Below are 20957 nucleotides of genomic sequence, written 5' to 3'. Positions count from 1 at the left end.
AGTATACCCAGCTCACTCTCTTTGTACCCAACTCACCCTCCATCCCCTGGATTTGATTTGATTTCCAATATTTATAAGAGTTGATGAAAGATCATTAACCACAAGCAACCTCTCTGTACAGAGGAGCCAGAGATGCTACTTCCAGCTAGTATCTCACTCTGGAATTCAGATGGCCCATATTTGATAAGAATGTGCCAATGGAGAATGTCTAGAGGAGAGAGACCAATTGAGAAACTGTGAGAAGCAGTTGGTGCAACCTGAGATGTGACAAGGCCCACTTCCTTCCTCCACCTGCCCCTGACCGACCTCTAAATACGACATTGTTCTGTGAAAATCAGAGTCAATACAAAACATAGAGATTAGGTGCTTCCTTATTATCAAGGAAGTTTGAATGAAATGGTTACTGATGGTGGAGCCAATGAGGATAAATGAGCAATGAGTGATCTGACCCATGTTATATAACCATATAACAATTACAGCAATTAAGTATTCTGTTAGACTCCCCATTATTTTTACACTAACCTCCCTCAAGATCCTAAGGAATATCTTGTCAGGACCTGGAGATTTATCCACCTTTATTCTCTTTAAAATAGTCAGTACTACCTCCTCATTAATCTGTATATTTCCCATGGCCTTACAACTAGATTTCCTGACTTCACCTGACTAAATATTCCTTTCCCTAGTGAGTACTGAAGAAAAAAAATCCTTTAAAATTTCCCCATCTCTTCTGACTTCTTACATATCCTACCCCTCTGACTCTCAAGGGGCCCAATTTTATCCCTTACTATTCTTTAATTTTAATGTACCTGTAGAAATCCTTTGGATTTATATTTTTATCTTGCTTGTCAAAGCAGCCTCATGTTTCCTTTAAGCCTTTCTAATTTATTTCTTAGGAGTTTTTTCACTCTTTATATATTCACTCTTTATATATTCATCATTTATACCCTGCTGTCTATACCTATTGTACACATCCCTCTTCCTCTGAACTAAATTCCAAATGTACCTTGAAAACCAAAGCTTTTTATTTTTTCTAACCTTTCCTTTAATCCTCACAGGGACATACCAACTCTGGTAGTCTCAAAATTTCCCCTTTGAATATCCTCCATTTATCTGTTCCATCCTTCCAGAAAATAAATTATCCCAATCCCCACCATCTAAATCCATTTAAGTCTCCTCAAAATTAGCCTTATTTCAGACAAGAATCTCAACCTTAGACCCAGCCTTATCCTTCTTCATACTTAACCTAAAACTAATAGTATTGTGATCACTAGACCCAAAATGTTCCCCAACACAAATCTCTGTCATCTTACATATCTTGTTCCCTAATAGGAGATCTAATATGGCCATTCTCTAGTTGGTTCTTCTATGTATTGATTTAGAAAACTTTCCTGAACATATTTGACAAATTCCAACCCATCCAGCCCTTTTACAATATGGGCATCAATTGTGGAAAGTAAAATTTCCTACAATTACTGCCTTTATATTTATTTTACACTTATTCTATCTCCTTATAAATTTGCTCTTCTAATTACTTCTATCCAATAGGGGGTCAAAAATACACCCCTATTAATGTTTTCATGCCTTTCCCATTCCTCACTTCCAACCAAATAGCCTCACTGGATGAGCCATCCAATCTATCCTGTCATAGCACCACTGTAATGTTTTCTCTAACAAGCAATGCAACTCCTCTAGCTTTTATTCCCTCTGTTCTATCACACCTAAAGCAATGGAATCCTGAAACATTTAGCTGCCAATCATGCCCCTCCTGCAACTAAGTTTCAATGATGGCTATAATACCATATTTCCATGTGTCAATCCATGCTCCAAGATCATCAACCTTCCAATACTTCTTGCATTGAAATATATACACTTGAGAGAATGTCCGCCACATTCATTCCTTTGAGTACCATCTACTCTTCTAACACCCCTCCTTCAGTAATTTAAACAATCCAGTTCCTCTCTTCCTTCAAACCTTGTTGTCCTTTTAGATGTGGACTATGTACTGGAACTTTTTTACATGCTGTTTGGTCTTGTTTTAAAGTACAACCATTTTGGGAAGGAATTAGATTGGTTTTGGAAAAATTATTTAAGATTAAATTACCATTAGACCCATCAATCTTTTTGTTGGGATAACTGGTTTCTTTGAAAGGATTAGGGTTGGATAAATTTCAAATTGCATTTGTACGTCTAGAGTTATCTGTAGCTCGAAAATGTGTAGCTAATACTTGGAAGGATAATGTGGAGGTTAATATAACATGCTGGCATAATGAGTTGAGAAATTATATTATTATGGAAAAAATTACATGTAATCTGCATGATAATTATTCATTTTTTGTTAAAATTTGGTCATCTTATTTGGAGCATATGAATTTAGAAATACTCTGAAATATCACTGTATTATCTTTATATTTGGCTCCCCTTAAGGAGGCTGGCTGAAGGGGTGGGAGGGAGGGCGGGTTTTATATATATATATATATATATATATATATATATATATATATATATATATATGTTTTTTTTTGTTATATTTGATTGTAAATTGTTTAAATTCTTTTAAATAAAGTTTTCAAAAAAAAAACCTTGTTGTCCTTCTACCCTAATCTCCACACTCACATTCTGATTCACACACCCCTGCTAAACTCTCCCCAACAGATCTAGCAAACCTGCCCACCAGGATACTGGTCCCCTTCCAGTTTGGGTGCAGCCCATCTTTTTTGTACAGGTCTGACCTTCCACAGAAAAGATCCCAATGATCTACCAATCTGAACCCCTGCCCCCTGCACCAACTCTTTAGCCACACTTTCATCTGCCACATCTCTCCCCTGCGTGGCACAGGCAGAAATTCTGAGATTCCCACTCTTGAGGTCCTGCTTTTTAACTTCTTCCCTAAATCCCTTTAATCATGACCTCATCCCCCACTTCTATCAATGTCATTGGTCTTTACATGGACCACAACATCTGACTGCTCCCCCTCCCCCTCCAGAATGCTATGTACTCGATCAGAAACATCCCAACTCTGGCACCTAGGAGGCAAAATACCATCCAGGAGCCCTGATCTCATCCAGAAAACCTCCTATCTACAATCCTAAAACCTAAGCAACGAGTCCCCAATTACAATTCTCCTCTTTTCCCCCCTTCCCTTCTGAGCTGAGTGGCCAGCCTCCATGCCAGAGACCTGACCAGCCTGACTTGTCCCTGATATGTCATCCCTCCAAACAGTATCTAATACTGCATACCTATTATTGATGGGAATAGCCACAGAGGTGTTCATCTCTGTCAGTTTCCCCCTTTTCCTTTCCTCACAGTCAGCCAGTTGGGGTGACTGCCTCCCTGTGACTCCTATCTTTGGTTGCCTCTGCCTCCATCATCCAGCTGCAATTCTAGCTCCCTAACTCAGTCTCCCAGGAGCTGTATCGGGATGCACCTTGTGCAGGTGTGGTGATCAGGAACATTTGTGCTGTGCCTGATCTCCCACATCCTTCAAATGGAGAACTGCACCACCTAACGGCCTCCATTACCCACTCTTAAATTAAATTAGGTTAATAAAAATGAACTTACCAACTTTACCTCACTGGGAGCTCTTCCATATCCACTGCTTGCCAAAGCCTGAACTCCCTTCTCCTTCACTGCACCACCCACTCACTGTCCGCTCCTCACTGGCAGCTCATCCATTGAATTGTCCTTGCCAATTACCTCAAGTACTCCACTAATTCAAAATTTTTTCCCCCACTCTCCTCTTTTTAATCAGTAATAAAACTTAAATGTGTACGCTTCAAATGGATGTATAAACATTATATCACCAGTTACAATGGACATACAAAGAGGGTATGATTTATTTTAGTAAATCTTGAAATTAACAAAAAGCTCATTCAAGTGTCAAATTAGCCTAAACAGAATTCACCTTTCGAATTACCATTCCATAATCCAAATTCTTACAAATAATTCAAATCAAAGAAAGATGCAAAGATCAAGACAACATAAGTATAGTAGTACTGATTTAAATTCATCGAGGAGGACACGCTCAAAAACTTGATAAAAATATGAATGCCAAATTTGGAATATTTATGTACATACCACTAGTTGTGGTCACTGATGAAGCTCTGCTGGAAGGTGTGTGTGAGGAATGACCTGCTGGAAGAGCAAAAGAGTGGGTAAAAATGCATGCTACAAAATGAAATATCAATACAATTTGGACATTCTGATTAGTATAGAACACACAGAATTCCTAAATTGCATTTGTAAGGACTTGCCAATGTTAGAAGCATTCAGGGATATGCTTGAATCTGTTACCAACGATGTAGTCACTGATGGTGAAGCTGTGCTGGTGGGTGTGAGTGATGAAGAGTGATCTGTTGGAAGAACAAACATGTAAGGAGTCATGCATGTTGTTCTGAATAGATAGAAACCACCCCAATCGGTTTTACCATATGTTGGGAAGGGATAGCTTATACCATTGACCTTCTAAATGACAGTCAATAGACATTAACTGAAATTGTTTTATTCCCAACTAACTGGTTTGTACTGATGTTCATACTGCCCAGTCCGGAGAAATATATTATGATAGGTTAAAAATTCCGGGAGTCCAAAGGGTTAAAACAGCAGGAATATCATGAAAAGGCAATCAAGGTGGCAGAAATTAACAAGAACATTTGCACAATTGGACATCAGATATCAGTATTGATTAAATGAGGCAGTAAAAATATTAGGTGAATATATTCAATAATTAAAGATTGTGCTGATTCAACATGAACCTCGTGGAAACTCAAAACTGTAGGTAATGATGCAAGTTTTATCACTTATTCAATTAAAAAACTTGTGTTTTATCCCTGCAAACTTTGTGAAAGAAACTCCAGAACACGAAACTTGCAATGGAAATCTCATTGCAGGTTACTGTGAAGACGCAAGTATTTTTTTCACAACACAATATAAACAGAGTGCAAAGCAAAAATAATCAAACATGAAAAAAATCCATGCAATAAGCATGCAGTTCAGTAAGAGACATCACGAAGGAGGCAATTTGCAGCTTCTAAAATCCCAACAACTTGTAAGTGAATGCGAGGAGAAACCCCAACCAACAACACCATAACAACTGAATGGTAAGCAACAGGAGAACCGAGGCAAACAACACCACCACCCACAAGTGTACTAATAACACCAAACTAAACAGACACAACAAGGTCTACGAGGTGGGGAAGCAACCTCCTACCACCAGTGCGATACCGTTGAGAAGAATATAGAACTGCAATTGTGTAATTAGAATAATTACTTCTTAATGGCAAGTGCAGGAAAAGAAGCAGTAACAATTTATTTTCAGGAAATTTTAAATCTTAATAATTATTTTAATTTTTAATATTTTTTTTAAGAAGGAGGGATGTTATATACTGAGGAAACTTGGGACTATTTTATGCTGAAGTATGAACACAGCAAGAGCTGCATCACACTTGAGTGGTGAGCATGCTCAGTGCGACACTGTATAATTACATGATCAGGAACCTAATGTGAATAAAGAATTATGCTGTTAAATGTACAAGCCTTTCTAGTGTTTATTAAGACCTCCAATGTACAACGAGGACACTACACTATTAGCTTAGAGGAGGTTCATTTGCACTGTCCTAAATGACAGCTCCTCAGTTTTGCAACACAATTCCCAGCACATTTTAGATACTTATGAAAATATCTCAACATCTATGCCGTCATTGCCCCAAGAATGTGTTTGATTAAGATCACACCAAATTCTTCTATGTTAAAAAGAGTATAGGTCAGTATCACTCTTCATGAAAGAAGAACAGTGTCATGCCAAGAATTAGCTTGGTGAATCAACATTCAGATTTTTATGAAGTTTCCAGTGACTGGCGTTATGCAAACTGTGGAGGACTAGTGAATCACTGGCAAAATCATCTAGATTTCTACTTTCCTCTGTACAATTGTGAATGCCAGAATGTGGAGTTAGCCTTGGACATTTAAATATATAGCTGTACTGCAAAGAATCCAAGTCATGAAATAAAACATGGCCACTTTCTGATCTCATAGTACTTTTGGTTTGCTGGGGAAGAGGGACAAAGCATTCAACTTTTTCTTTGCCCATAAGACGTTTATTGTTTAAGGGAAGTAAAAAAAATAGATTGTAACAAGAAATCAAAAGATAACACAGAGAACATTTTTTTAACAATACAACACAACAGAAACTGATTTTAGCCCATGCAGGTCATGCTGCCTAATTACACCCAACTAACCTATCAAGCCCATATGTTTTGGAGGGTGAGAGGAAACTGAAGCATCCATGGAAAACTCAAGGAGGTCATGGGGTGAAGGTAAAAACTCTTTATCAACTATGCTGGATTTGAATCTGGATTGTTGGCGCTGTAATGCCTTTGCAATTATTCAACCATTTGCTTTCTAACAAATTGGGATTTCCCTCAACGTATGTGTTTATTTTAGTAAACACATTTAATAATCTCTATCAAAATTCCATTTCCCATCAGTTAATTAATTTTTTTTTTTGCAACTTGGCACTAAACTTGTTATGGAAATCTTCATTTGCAATTTCCATCAAAGAGATACAAACATGAAAATAGAGTAATAGCCTGTCTGTATTTGAAATTAAAGTGGCCACATTGACAAATGGAAAATTGGGGAATTTAAAGCTGCTCAAACAAAAATCTGTTGCTGAGACAGAGGAGCTTCTCAGAGCACTGTGATTCGACAATCATTCAGAACATTACAGATGTGTGGATTGCAACCATTTTAGTTTTAAGAGAATGACATAAATTAACCTGCTGTGAGTGTTGTAGGTACTGATGGAGCCGTGCTGGTTGGAGTGTGTGATGAGTGACCTGTTGGAAGAATAAAAGTTTAATGAGTCACAAATGCGACACCTGAATGGATAGAAACCAGAGCCTAGTCTTTGACACAAAAGGGGAAGAAATTGCTTGCAATATATTCCTTGACAATTGACTTCTGGGTTTATCAGCATAACCCAAGGCTTCCCCAGATAAATAGAATTTGGAAGTTTAAAAGGCAGTCAGATGCAAAAAATCATTTCAGGCATGTAGCTAGTAAACATGAGGATTTAAAATTGTGTTAACTCGATGGTCAATCCTGAACCTGCTATGAATGAACAGTTTGCTGCAGGTGGAGCTATGCTAATGAGTGTGAGTGATGAGTGTTCTGTTGGAAGATCAAAGATGTAAGGAGTCATGCATGTTTTGTCTAAATAGATAGAAACCACTCCTTAGGCTTTACAATATACTGTGAAGGGATAGCTTATACCATTGACCTTCTAACTGGCTGTCAATAGACATTTACTGAGCTTTTTTTAATTCCCAACTAGCTGGCTTACCCATGGTTGCAGTCCCGAGAAATATATTATGATAGGTTAAAAATGTCTGGAGTCCAAAGGGTTAAAACAACAGGACTATCGTGAAAAGCAATCAAGATGCCAGAAATTAGCAAGAACATTTGCACAAGTGATCATTAGATATCAGTATTGATTAAATGAGATAGTAAAAAATTAGGTGAATATATTCAATAATTAAAGATTGTGCTGAAGGGCATGTTCAACATGGAAACACCAGACTTTAAGAAATGATGGAAGTTTCATTGGTCATTCAACAAAAACGTGTTTTATCTCTAAACTTTGTGAAAGAAATTCCATAACACAAGACTTTCAATAGAAATCTCATTGCAGGCTATTGTGAAGACATTTTTTTGCTCAACACAAAGTCAACTCTGTTACTCTCTTGTGTGCCAAGCAAAAATAATCAAACATGAAAAAAATCCATGCAATAAGCATCATGAAGGAGGCAATTTGCCAGCCAATCATACTTAAACCTGGTGTGACTGCTGTTGGTAGCGTGCTGGTGGGTGTGAGTGAAGTGGCATTGCCTACAAGAAAAAAAAAGCGAGAATAATATTACATTATCATTAAATATTTAAAGATTATAGTGCAGGTTTTGCGATTAACTCCACAGGCACGGGTAACATTTTACCCCTTGAAAATGGTTGCCTTCAGCATTTTTAACCAAGCTTGTCATCATGGACTAGATCTTCTCCGGTTAGATTGGATAAGATAGAGCGTCTTTAAAAGAGACCTGCAGCCTCGGTGAGCATGTCAAGCATAAAGGAAGAATCTTCATCAATAGTAATGCGGAACATAGATTACAAGTAACATTGATCCTACATATATCGATCTATATGGGCTATTATATGAGGATTGTGACTCATCAATAGCATTATATCAATGATATTAACTTCAAAGATCTAAGTCTGTCCAAAATTAGATGTTGGCATTTAACAGAGAAAACTCAAGTCTACCTACCCATTCAATTTATTTATGGCTGCAATGACCCAGGCTTAATCTCTTTATATCTGCCAGGTATCCTTTGCCTTCAATTTCCAAATCTTAAAAAAAAACAATCACAATCCTCTGCGGTCGGCAATGTCAGAGATTCACTATCGGCTTAGAGGAGGTTCCTTTGCACTAAGTCCTAACTGACAGCTCCTCAATTTTGCAACAATATTCAAGTGTTTCCATGAGGAAACACTCGACATCTACTCTGTCATTGCCCCAAGGATCTAAAGTGTTCGACTAAGATCACACCAAATTCTTCTACATTAAAAAGAGTACAGGTCAATATCACTCTTCAAGAAAGGATAACAGTGTCATGCCAAGAATTAGCTCGGTGTATCTCCTTTCAACTGCTTATCATACTACTGCACCTCCCTTTAAATATGGGATGAATCTGCACAGTATTTGAAGTCTGGCTTCACTAACACACTGTACAATAGTTCAACACTTCTCTATTTCAAACCTCCAACTCCTTTGGAACATGAGACCAATACACCATTATTACAACTCTGCAGCATAACCTTCCTGTTTGGTTCCAGAGACTGGATCAACTTATTAATGACAAATAATGGGAATATCAGGTGGCATCTTATGATCATTCATCAGACCTGAAAAGTCAACTCTGTTACTCTCTCCACAGTTGCAGTGAAACCAACTAAATACTTCTAGTATTTGGTGCTCTTTTGCAGATTTCCAAGAACTGCAGTGTTTGTTTTTGGTTGGAACTTATTGGAACACATGGTATTTGTATTTGATGCAATAAAAATGTGGGAATTTGTTTAAAGTCATGCCTGAAGTCAGATTATTATGAAGTTTCAAGAGACTGGCGTTATGCACAATGTGGAGGATTAGTGAATCACTGGCAATCTACTTTCCTCTGTACAATTGTGAGTGCCAGAATGTGCAGTTAGGCTTGGACATTTAAATATATAGCTGCACTGCTAAGAAGAATCCAAGTCATGAGATAAAACATGGCCACTTTCTGATCTCATAGTACTTTTGGTTTGCTGGGGAAGAGGGACAAAGCATTCAACTTTTTCTTTGCCCATAAGACGTTTATTGTTTAAGGGAAGTAAAAAAAATAGATTGTAACAAGAAATCAAAAGATAACACAGAGAACATTTTTTTAACAATACAACACAACAGAAACTGATTTTAGCCCATGCAAGTCATGCTGCCTAATTACACCCAACTAACCTATCAAGCCCATATGTTTTGGAGGGTGAGAGGAAACTGAAGCATCCATGGAAAACTCAAGGAGGTCATGGGGAGAAGGTAAAAACTCTTTATCAACTATGCTGGATTTGAATCTGGATTGTTGGCGCTGTAATGCCTTTGCAATTATTCAACCATTTGCTTTCTAACAAATTGGGATTTCCCTCAACGTATGTGTTTATTTTAGTAAACACATTTAATAATCTCTATCAAAATTCCATTTCCCATCAGTTAATTAATTTTTTTTTTTGCAACTTGGCACTAAACTTGTTATGGAAATCTTCATTTGCAATTTCCATCAAAGAGATACAAACATGAAAATAGAGTAATAGCCTGTCTGTATTTGAAATTAAAGTGGCCACATTGACAAATGGAAAATTGGGGAATTTAAAGCTGCTCAAACAAAAATCTGTTGCTGAGACAGAGGAGCTTCTCAGAGCACTGTGATTCGACAATCATTCAGAACATTACAGATGTGTGGATTGCAACCATTTTAGTTTTAAGAGAATGACATAAATTAACCTGCTGTGAGTGTTGTAGGTACTGATGGAGCCGTGCTGGTTGGAGTGTGTGATGAGTGACCTGTTGGAAGAATAAAAGTTTAATGAGTAACAAATGCGACACCTGAATGGATAGAAACCAGAGCCTAGTCTTTGACACAAAAGGGGAAGAAATTGCTTGCAATATATTCCTTGACAATTGACTTCTGGGTTTATCAGCATAACCCAAGGCTTCCCCAGATAAATAGAATTTGGAAGTTTAAAAGGCAGTCAGATGCAAAAAATCATTTCAGGCATGTAGCTAGTAAACATGAGGATTTAAAATTGTGTTAACTCGATGGTCAATCCTGAACCTGCTATGAATGAACAGTTTGCTGCAGGTGGAGCTATGCTAATGAGTGTGAGTGATGAGTGTTCTGTTGGAAGATCAAAGATGTAAGGAGTCATGCATGTTTTGTCTAAATAGATAGAAACCACTCCTTAGGCTTTACAATATACTGTGAAGGGATAGCTTATACCATTGACCTTCTAACTGGCTGTCAATAGACATTTACTGAGCTTTTTTTAATTCCCAACTAGCTGGCTTACCCATGGTTGCAGTCCCGAGAAATATATTATGATAGGTTAAAAATGTCTGGAGTCCAAAGGGTTAAAACAACAGGACTATCGTGAAAAGCAATCAAGATGCCAGAAATTAGCAAGAACATTTGCACAAGTGATCATTAGATATCAGTATTGATTAAATGAGATAGTAAAAAATTAGGTGAATATATTCAATAATTAAAGATTGTGCTGAAGGGCATGTTCAACATGGAAACACCAGACTTTAAGAAATGATGGAAGTTTCATTGGTCATTCAACAAAAACGTGTTTTATCTCTAAACTTTGTGAAAGAAATTCCATAACACAAGACTTTCAATAGAAATCTCATTGCAGGCTATTGTGAAGACATTTTTTTGCTCAACACAAAGTCAACTCTGTTACTCTCTTGTGTGCCAAGCAAAAATAATCAAACATGAAAAAAATCCATGCAATAAGCATCATGAAGGAGGCAATTTGCCAGCCAATCATACTTAAACCTGGTGTGACTGCTGTTGGTAGCGTGCTGGTGGGTGTGAGTGAAGTGGCATTGCCTACAAGAAAAAAAAAGCGAGAATAATATTACATTATCATTAAATATTTAAAGATTATAGTGCAGGTTTTGCGATTAACTCCACAGGCACGGGTAACATTTTACCCCTTGAAAATGGTTGCCTTCAGCATTTTTAACCAAGCTTGTCATCATGGACTAGATCTTCTCCGGTTAGATTGGATAAGATAGAGCGTCTTTAAAAGAGACCTGCAGCCTCGGTGAGCATGTCAAGCATAAAGGAAGAATCTTCATCAATAGTAATGCGGAACATAGATTACAAGTAACATTGATCCTACATATATCGATCTATATGGGCTATTATATGAGGATTGTGACTCATCAATAGCATTATATCAATGATATTAACTTCAAAGATCTAAGTCTGTCCAAAATTAGATGTTGGCATTTAACAGAGAAAACTCAAGTCTACCTACCCATTCAATTTATTTATGGCTGCAATGACCCAGGCTTAATCTCTTTATATCTGCCAGGTATCCTTTGCCTTCAATTTCCAAATCTTAAAAAAAAACAATCACAATCCTCTGCGGTCGGCAATGTCAGAGATTCACTATCGGCTTAGAGGAGGTTCCTTTGCACTAAGTCCTAACTGACAGCTCCTCAATTTTGCAACAATATTCAAGTGTTTCCATGAGGAAACACTCGACATCTACTCTGTCATTGCCCCAAGGATCTAAAGTGTTCGACTAAGATCACACCAAATTCTTCTACATTAAAAAGAGTACAGGTCAATATCACTCTTCAAGAAAGGATAACAGTGTCATGCCAAGAATTAGCTCGGTGTATCTCCTTTCAACTGCTTATCATACTACTGCACCTCCCTTTAAATATGGGATGAATCTGCACAGTATTTGAAGTCTGGCTTCACTAACACACTGTACAATAGTTCAACACTTCTCTATTTCAAACCTCCAACTCCTTTGGAACATGAGACCAATACACCATTATTACAACTCTGCAGCATAACCTTCCTGTTTGGTTCCAGAGACTGGATCAACTTATTAATGACAAATAATGGGAATATCAGGTGGCATCTTATGATCATTCATCAGACCTGAAAAGTCAACTCTGTTACTCTCTCCACAGTTGCAGTGAAACCAACTAAATACTTCTAGTATTTGGTGCTCTTTTGCAGATTTCCAAGAACTGCAGTGTTTGTTTTTGGTTGGAACTTATTGGAACACATGGTATTTGTATTTGATGCAATAAAAATGTGGGAATTTGTTTAAAGTCATGCCTGAAGTCAGATTATTATGAAGTTTCAAGAGACTGGCGTTATGCACAATGTGGAGGATTAGTGAATCACTGGCAATCTACTTTCCTCTGTACAATTGTGAGTGCCAGAATGTGCAGTTAGGCTTGGACATTTAAATATATAGCTGCACTGCTAAGAAGAATCCAAGTCATGAGATAAAACATGGCCACTTTCTGATCTCATAGTACTTTTGGTTTGCTGGGGAAGAGGGACAAAGCATTCAACTTTTTCTTTGCCCATAAGACGCTTATTGTTTAAGGGAAGTAAAAAAAATAGATTGTAACAAGAAATCAAAAGATAACACAGAGAACATTTTTTTAACAATACAACACAACAGAAACTGATTTTAGCCCATGCAAGTCATGCTGCCTAATTACACCCAACTAACCTATCAAGCCCATATGTTTTGGAGGGTGAGAGGAAACTGAAGCATCCATGGAAAACTCAAGGAGGTCATGGGGTGAAGGTAAAAACTCTTTATCAACTATGCTGGATTTGAATCTGGATTGTTGGCGCTGTAATGCCTTTGCAATTATTCAACCATTTGCTTTCTAACAAATTGGGATTTCCCTCAACGTATGTGTTTATTTTAGTAAACACATTTAATAATCTCTATCAAAATTCCATTTCCCATCAGTTAATTAATTTTTTTTTTTGCAACTTGGCACTAAACTTGTTATGGAAATCTTCATTTGCAATTTCCATCAAAGAGACACAAACATGAAAATAGAGTAACTCAGCCTGTCTGTATTTGAAATTAAAGTGGCCACATTGACAAATGGAAATTTGGGGAATTTAAAGCTGCTCAAACAAAAATCTGTTGCTGAGACAGAGGAGCTTCTCAGAGCACTGTGATTCTACAATCATTCAGAACATTACAGATGTGTGGATTGCAACCATTTTAGTTTTAAGAGAATGACATAAATTAACCTGCTGTGAGTGTTGTAGGTACTGATGGAGCCGTGCTGGTTGGAGTGTGTGATGAGTGATCTGTTGGAAGAATAAAAGTTTATTGAGTCACGAATGCCACACCTGATCGGATAGAAACCAGAGCCTAGTCTTTGACACAAAAGGGGAAGAAATTGCTTGCAATATATTCCTTGACAATTGACTTCTGAGTTTATCAGCATAACCCAAGGCTTCCCCAGATAAATAGAATTTGGAAGTTTAAAAGGCAGTCAGATGCAAAAAATCATTTCAGGCATGTAGCTTTAAAATTGTGTTAACTCGATGGTCAATCCTGAGCCTGCTATGAATGAACAGTTTGCTGCAGGTGGAGCTATGCTAATGAGTGTGAGTGATGAGTGTTCTGTTGGAAGATCAAAGATGTAAGGAGTCATGCATGTTTTGTCTAAATAGATAGAAACCACTCCTTAGGCTTTACAATATGCTGTGAAGGGATAGCTTATACCATTGACCTTCTAACTGGCTGTCAATAGACATTTACTGAGCTTGTTTTATTCCCAACTAGCTGGTTTGCACTGCTGTAAACATTTACCCATGGATGGAGTCCCGAGAAATATATTATGATAGGCTAAAAATGTCTGGAGTCCAAAAGGTTATAACAACAGGACTATCGTGAAAAGCAATCAAGATGGCAGAAATTAGCAAGAACATTTGGACAATTGGTCATTAGATACCGTTATTGATTAAATTAGATAGTAAAAAATTAGGTGAATATATTCAATAATTAAAAATTGTGCTGATGGGCATATTCTACATGGAAAGACAAAACTGTATGTAATGATGCAGGTTTCATTGCTCATTTAACAAAAACTTGTGTTTTATCCCTGTAAACCTTGAGAAAGAAATTCCATAACACAAGACTTTCAATAGAAATCTCATTGCAGACTACTGTGAAGAGGTAATTATTTTTTTCTCAACACAAAAGAAACAGAGTGCAAAGCAAAAATAATCAAACATGAAAAAAATCCATGCAATGAGCATGCAATTCGGTAAGAGACATCATGAAGGAGGAAATTTGCCAGCCAATCATACTTAAACCTGGTGTGACTGCTGTTGGAAGCGTGCTGGTGGGTGTGAGTGAAGTGGCATTGCCTACAAGAAAAAAAAGCGAGAATAATATTACATTATCATTAAATATTTAAAATTATAGCGCAAGTTTTACGATGAACTCCACAGGCATGGGTAACAGTTTACCCCTTGCAAATGGGGCATTTTTAACCAAGTTTGTCATCATGGACTAGATCTTCTCCGGTTACTGACCATCACTGATGGTCAGTGGTTCATTACAGGAGGTTTGTGGTGACATAGTGAAGACAAATGCTACTGATATAATAAATTAATAGATTGTAAAACAAGATTGCAAATTTGAACATAAAATATAATGAAACATTTAAGTCTGGGTGTGGGTTTGAGCTCTCACCCCATGTGATAGTACAGATTCTATCACCAATGTGTATATGTACAGATTGTAGTGTACGATGACTGTGATTGGCTGAGAGTGAAGCCACACCTACTGGCAGGTCTTCAAGGATTGCTCCTAGCCAGACCAAGTCATTCTGGACTGGTCGACCTACTTGTAATATGCTCCAGTCTTTTAGTTAATAAAAGCCTTGGTTTGGATCAACAAGTCTTTGGTTCTTTCGACGTGCTCTACACCCCAACAAACATAGTTTGTTATATATGTCTCACAGAAAGTAAATGAATATGAATAAAGGTTAAGGAGCATTGGTGTACACTATGTGCTTACAAACCATTGTCCATAGATTTTAAACTAAATTTCTCAACTTTGAGAAAATATTCTGCTGTTAGATGGAATTAGGTAAAGAGATTCCCAGCAGAGGAAGTTCATCAACCAATGATGTTTCACAGACTACAAAGTTGGAAGTAAAGCAAGCAAAGCATTAATGTTTAGATCACTGCACAGACAAATTCCATAAAGGTGGCGTCAAAGTCACAAAATGGCATTAGGCAATTGAACAAGGCTTGAAAATGGTTTTTAAAAAAATAACTGCAGCATCTCTTACATTTATGTAACTACAATAGTAGTTATTTCAATTTAAAAAAGAAATTCTGGAAACACTCATCAGATCCAAGAAATGATTGTGCAGTAAAAATAAAAGTCAAGACTATTTCTCTCCACGGATAAGCCAGATCTGATGAATGGTTTCGGCATTTTGCTTGTTTTTTTTCAGATTTCCTTTATCCCCATTATGTTAAAATTGTGTTATAATTTCTTGCATTATTTGTAACCATAACTGAACAAGATTTCACATTGATGTTAGGTGCAATAACAATGTTGGGTAATTGTTTAGAGCCGTGGTTTTCAAACCTCTTCTTTCCACTTGCATACTAACCTAAGTAATGCCTATGCCATAGGTGCTGTGATCAGTAAAGGATTACTTAAGGTTGTTTGTGAGTGGGAAAAAAATGTTGAGAATCACTACTCTTTGCCCAATTGTTACTGAAATATTTTATTTGAGAATAATTGTTATTGGCCCATTTCCTTTGGAGTTATGAAACCGAGCACTTAACAAGTAAATTAGGTACAATTAAAACAATCATTTTCATACTTTTTCTTTCCACTCACATTCTTCTTTGGCTTGGCTTCGCGGACGAAGATTTATGGAGGGGGTAAAAAGTCCACGTCAGCTGCAGACTCGTTTGTGGCTGACAAGTCCGATGCGGGACAGGCAGACACGATTGCAGCGGTTGCAGGGGAAAATTGGTTGGTTGGGGATGGGTGTTGGGTTTTTCCTCCTTTGCCTTTTGTCAGTGAGGTAGGCTCTGCGGTCTTCTTCAAAGGAGGTTGCTGCCCGCCAAACTGTGAGGCGCCAAGATGCACGGTTTGAGGCGATATCAGCCCACTGGCGGTGGTCAATGTGGCAGGCACTAAGAGATTTCTTTAGGCAGTCCTTGTACCTTTTCTTTGGTGCACCTCTGTCACGGTGGCCAGTGGAGAGCTCGCCATATAACACGATCTTGGGAAGGCGATGGTCCTCCATTCTGGAGACGTGACCCATCCAGCGCAGCTGGATCTTCAGCAGCGTGGACTCGATGCTGTCGACCTCTGCCATCTCGAGTACTTCGACGTTAGGGATGTAAGCGCTCCAATGGATGTTGAGGATGGAGCGGAGACAACGCTGGTGGAAGCGTTCTAGGAGCCGTAGGTGGTGCCGGTAGAGGACCCATGATTCGGAGCCGAACAGGAGTGTGGGTATGACAACGGCTCTGTATACGCTTATCTTTGTGAGGTTTTTCAGTTGGTTGTTTTTCCAGACTCTTTTGTGTAGTCTTCCAAAGGCGCTATTTGCCTTGGCGAGTCTGTTGTCTATCTCATTGTCGATCCTTGCATCTGATGAAATGGTGCAGCCGAGATAGGTAAACTGGTTGACCGTTTTGAGTTTTGTGTGCCCGATGGAGATGTGGGGGGGCTGGTAGTCATGGTGGGGAGCTGGCTGATGGAGGACCTCAGTTTTCTTCAGGCTGACTTCCAGGCCAAACATTTTGGCAGTTTCCGCAAAGCAGGACGTCAAGCGCTGAAGAGCTGGCTCTGAATGGGCAACTAAAGCGGCATCGTCTGCAAAGAGTAGTTCACGGACAAGTTTCTCTTGTGTCTTGGTGTGAGCTTGCAGGCGCCTCAGATTGAAGAGACTGCCATCCGTGCGGTACCGGATGTAAACAGCGTCTTCATTGTTGGGGTCTTTCATGGCTTGGTTCAGCATCATGCTGAAGAAGATTGAAAAGAGGGTTGGTGCCAGAACACAGCCTTGCTTCACGCCATTGTTAATGGAGAAGGGTTCAGAGAGCTCATTGCTGTATCTGACCCGACCTTGTTGGTTTTCGTGCAGTTGGATAATCATGTTGAGGAACTTTGGGGGACATCCGATGCGCTCTAGTATTTGCCAAAGCCCTTTCCTGCTCACGGTGTCGAAGGCTTTGGTGAGGTCAACAAAGGTGATGTAGAGTCCTTAAGTAATCCCTTACTAATAACAGACCATCTATGGCATAGGAATTACTTAAGGTGACATATGAGTGGGAAGAAAAAGTTTGAAAACCACTGGCTTAAAGCCATGACTGAAGATTAATTTCAAAGTTGCCTCCACATGCAGAGACTTAATTTTTGTGGAAGATCGGAGGACCACTGATAACATCTTCCAAATTTCTGAAATTGCCAGAGTATTGGTGGATGCTTAAAGATAAAATAAGGTCTGGTCCAATGACAGCTTTAAATACTCAGCCATACTATTCAGCAGAATGCAGGAAAGGAGATGTCATGTCATTTATAAATCATGCTGTGTAAAGTTGTGCTTCATACCAGCCAAACTGGATTAAGGGAATTACCTCTCATATGGTTCTCAAACCCTTCCATTCCAATTTTTTTTGTGATATTGAAGCACTATTTATTCACACTGTAAAGAGTGTTCTAAAATAATTAATCTTCAGATACATTGATTCTTGCCTAATACACTGAGGGAACTCATGATAACTTTCATTATTTCAAATAGATCTCTACATGTCATGAGATGATATTTTAATAGCTTGCAACTTGAAACCCAGCTTGTTAAGGAATCCTTCATATTGTACAATGAAAATAATTTCAGCCCAAAATTCAACTGCCTCTGTAAAATAAAGGAGTGAAAAGAGCAGAAGAAAAGGATATTAAGCATTTTTTTTTAAAAATCTACTACTTAACAATGAAATAATGTGAGTTTCTTAGCTCTGGTTTCCACACATTTCATGCTCAATCAAATGACTGGGGTATCTCTGTGGACTTGAACCTTTCGTGAATAAAGAAGTTACTGATGTTGATACCATGCAGGGAAGTCTGATGAGAAATGCATGCCACACCTGAATATATACAAATTCCAACATGGATTTTGTGATGAACCAGGAAAGCTCATGTCATGAAGGCCACTCAGCTCTTCGTGCGCCTCAGCATTGACTTCAAGGGACCCATGCCTTCCACAAATCAGAATGTCTATCTCCTCACGGTCACAGGCGAGTACTCCCACTTTCCTTTTGCTATCCCTTGCCCAGATAACTCCACGGCCACTGTCATCAGGGTACTGACACAGATCTTCACCATGTTTGGCTACCCTGTATTTATCCACAGCAACCGGGGGACTAGCTTCATGAGTGAGGAACTACGCCAGTACCTGACAGCAAGGGGCATCACGACCAGTCGCTCGACTACCCAAAAGGCAAGTGGAACGCGAGAACGGGATGATCTGGAAGGCAGTTCTCCTGGCCCTTAAGTCAAGGGGGTGGTCTGTAGAATACTGGCAGGATGCTCTTCCCGAGGCACTCCATACCATTTGGTCACTCCTGTGCATGGCTACTAACAAGACCCCTCACGAATGCCTTTTTGCATTCCACAGGAGATCGGCGATGTGAACATCTCTCCCAGCATGGCTTGCATCCCCGGGACCGGTGCTCCTGCATAGACATGTGCGGGCACACAAGACCAAACCCTTGGTTGAACATATGTTCTTCCTACACGCAAACCATAACTATGCCTACGTTAAGTTTAGCAGTGGCAGGGAGGACACCGTCTCAACCAGGGACCTGGCACCAGCAGGAGCACCCATCACAGCATAGCATCCTCCAGCCCAGGACCATGCTCGCCTGACACACACTCCCAACCCCGGACAGCTATGGGGCACTCAAGACATCCTTGGGCATCAAAGACTTATTATAACCGTGGGGGATGAACCTGCCCCCTCCCACCCATCCGATGTGACTCACATGCCTTAACCCCTGCCCCCCGGCCACTCCTCCGTGCTACACCATGCCAGCCGCTCTGGCCCCCGCACACCCTCAGTAACCAGTGACCAGGAGCCAGTCCTGCGACAGTCACAGAGAATACGACGGCCATGGACCGTCTCAATCTGTAAATACTGTGGATATATATTTTGGGGGTCTTTACTGCAACCTCCCCCCGGGACAATTTAAAGAAGGGGGTGAATGTAGGGGTACACCACTGGCCTACTGCAGGGGGCAACCTCTGTACCTGCAGAAGAGCATGGGGACAAGACAACACCTGGCCAGCTGTCAATCAGCCGACCTGAATAGACCAAGCCCAACCCAGTCGAGTGTCAATCATCCTCTGGGATACAAGCCTGAGCCGGCCCTTCGAAGACACTCTCAGAGTTTACAGCAGCTCTCCTCACAGTTGGCTCTGTGGAAGTTTATGTTGAATAAAGCCTGTTGTACAGTCATTTGTTTTTGTGTGTTTGCTTCTGACTGACAGCGCACCACAGTGAGTGAAGAGTGATCTGGTGGAAGAATAAACAATGAGCATATTGCCACACTCTGATTTCAAAGCACAGGCTTTGTTCTGAGTTGGAAGGAATGAATAACACTATTCCTCTCTTCAAATGGTTGTTCACAGACTTTAACTGAACTTGTCAACGGAGAAAATGTATTCTAGATTTGGAAATTATTTGTTTGAAATACAAAAGAACAGAACAGACAGAAATAACAGCTGAGGCTTTGCAAGAAATTGTCACACAAAGGATTATACTCTTCTCCTTGGAAATCAAGTTCAAGTGAATTTGACATACAATTGTACAAGTACAACCTGATTAAACAGTGTTCTCCGGTCCTCAGTGAAAAACATTGCAAACACACTTAGAGACATAACACACTAACAATAGACATGCATGGTAGGTATATACAAATATTATATAAATAAATATGTCAAATAAATAGTAAAATCACAGAGGGTTTGTATGAACAGTTCATCAGTCTCACTGCTTGTGGAAAGAAACTTTTTCACCTGCTGATACTGGCTCTGATGGTCTAGCATCTCTTTCCCGATGGGAGTAGCTGGAAGATGCTGCATGCAGGGTGGTAAGTATTCTCACTGATTTTGCGAGCCCACTTTAGAAAAATTATCTGTCACTCATGGTCCTGTAGAAAGACCTCTGATCTGATGATCTACAACAACCATAGTACACTGTGATGAAGTTGGCCAGCATACTCTCAATAAAGCTTCTGTAGGAAGTTGACAGGAAATGTTTTGTGCCCAGGATAGGTCACTTCTTAAGTGAACTATTTCACTGTGGAGCCATGAATGTGTAATGGAAGGCAGTTATCTCTGGTCCTCTTGGACTCCACAATTTTCTCCTTTGTCTTGCCACATTGAGACTCAGGTTGCTATTTTTGCACCATTTCATGAGATTTTCCATCTCTTTCCTGTAAAGTGATTCATCATGTTTACAGATGAGTTCAACTACTGTTGTGTCATCTGAAAACTTGATGACTCTGTTGAACCTGGGGCTGGTATTTCAGTTATGGTCAGTAGGATGAACAGGAGTGAGCTAAGCACACAGCTCTGAAGTGTGCCAGTGCTCAGCAAGATGTTGCTCGACCCTCTGCTGCCAACCTGAACAGACTGTGGTCTTTCCATGAGAAAATCCAGAATACAATTACAGAGATGTGTGTTGAGGCCCAGCGAGGGCATCTTCTCCATGATGATCTAGGTATGATCGTATTAAACATCAAGCTGAAGTCAATGAGTAG

At 39.3% G+C, this 20957-nt stretch overlaps 1 protein-coding gene across 36 annotated transcripts in view; it reads right to left on the bottom strand.

Annotated features, from left to right (window-relative positions):
• The window catches only part of ptprc (protein tyrosine phosphatase receptor type C), a 287098-nt gene that overhangs the window by 100868 nt on the left and 165273 nt on the right, over positions 1 to 20957 (bottom strand). For 9 of the 36 annotated variants that reach the window (XR_011357642.1, XM_069937885.1, XM_069937884.1 and 6 more), the window contains 8 exons: positions 14466 to 14525; positions 13398 to 13457; positions 11136 to 11195; positions 10085 to 10144; positions 7825 to 7884; positions 6774 to 6833; positions 4251 to 4349; positions 4075 to 4131 (listed from right to left, as the gene is read on the bottom strand). Coding sequence is in view for 35 of the 36 variants with exons in the window: in XM_069937885.1 (XP_069793986.1) it covers positions 4075 to 4131; positions 4251 to 4349; positions 6774 to 6833; positions 7825 to 7884; positions 10085 to 10144; positions 11136 to 11195; positions 13398 to 13457; positions 14466 to 14525 (516 nt within the window). In the remaining variant the exon portion in view is untranslated. The remainder of the gene's footprint in view (positions 1 to 4074; positions 4132 to 4250; positions 4350 to 6773; positions 6834 to 7824; positions 7885 to 10084; positions 10145 to 11135; positions 11196 to 13397; positions 13458 to 14465; positions 14526 to 20957) is intronic. The other 27 variants (XM_069937888.1, XM_069937894.1, XM_069937901.1 and 24 more) reach the window with 17 other exon arrangements.

The sequence above is a fragment of the Narcine bancroftii genome, chromosome 5 (assembly GCF_036971445.1).
Source record: "Narcine bancroftii isolate sNarBan1 chromosome 5, sNarBan1.hap1, whole genome shotgun sequence".
Classification (NCBI taxonomy): Eukaryota; Metazoa; Chordata; class Chondrichthyes; order Torpediniformes; family Narcinidae; genus Narcine; species Narcine bancroftii.
Note: the sequence above shows the minus strand (reverse complement) of the source record. Positions and strands in the feature narration are given on the sequence as shown.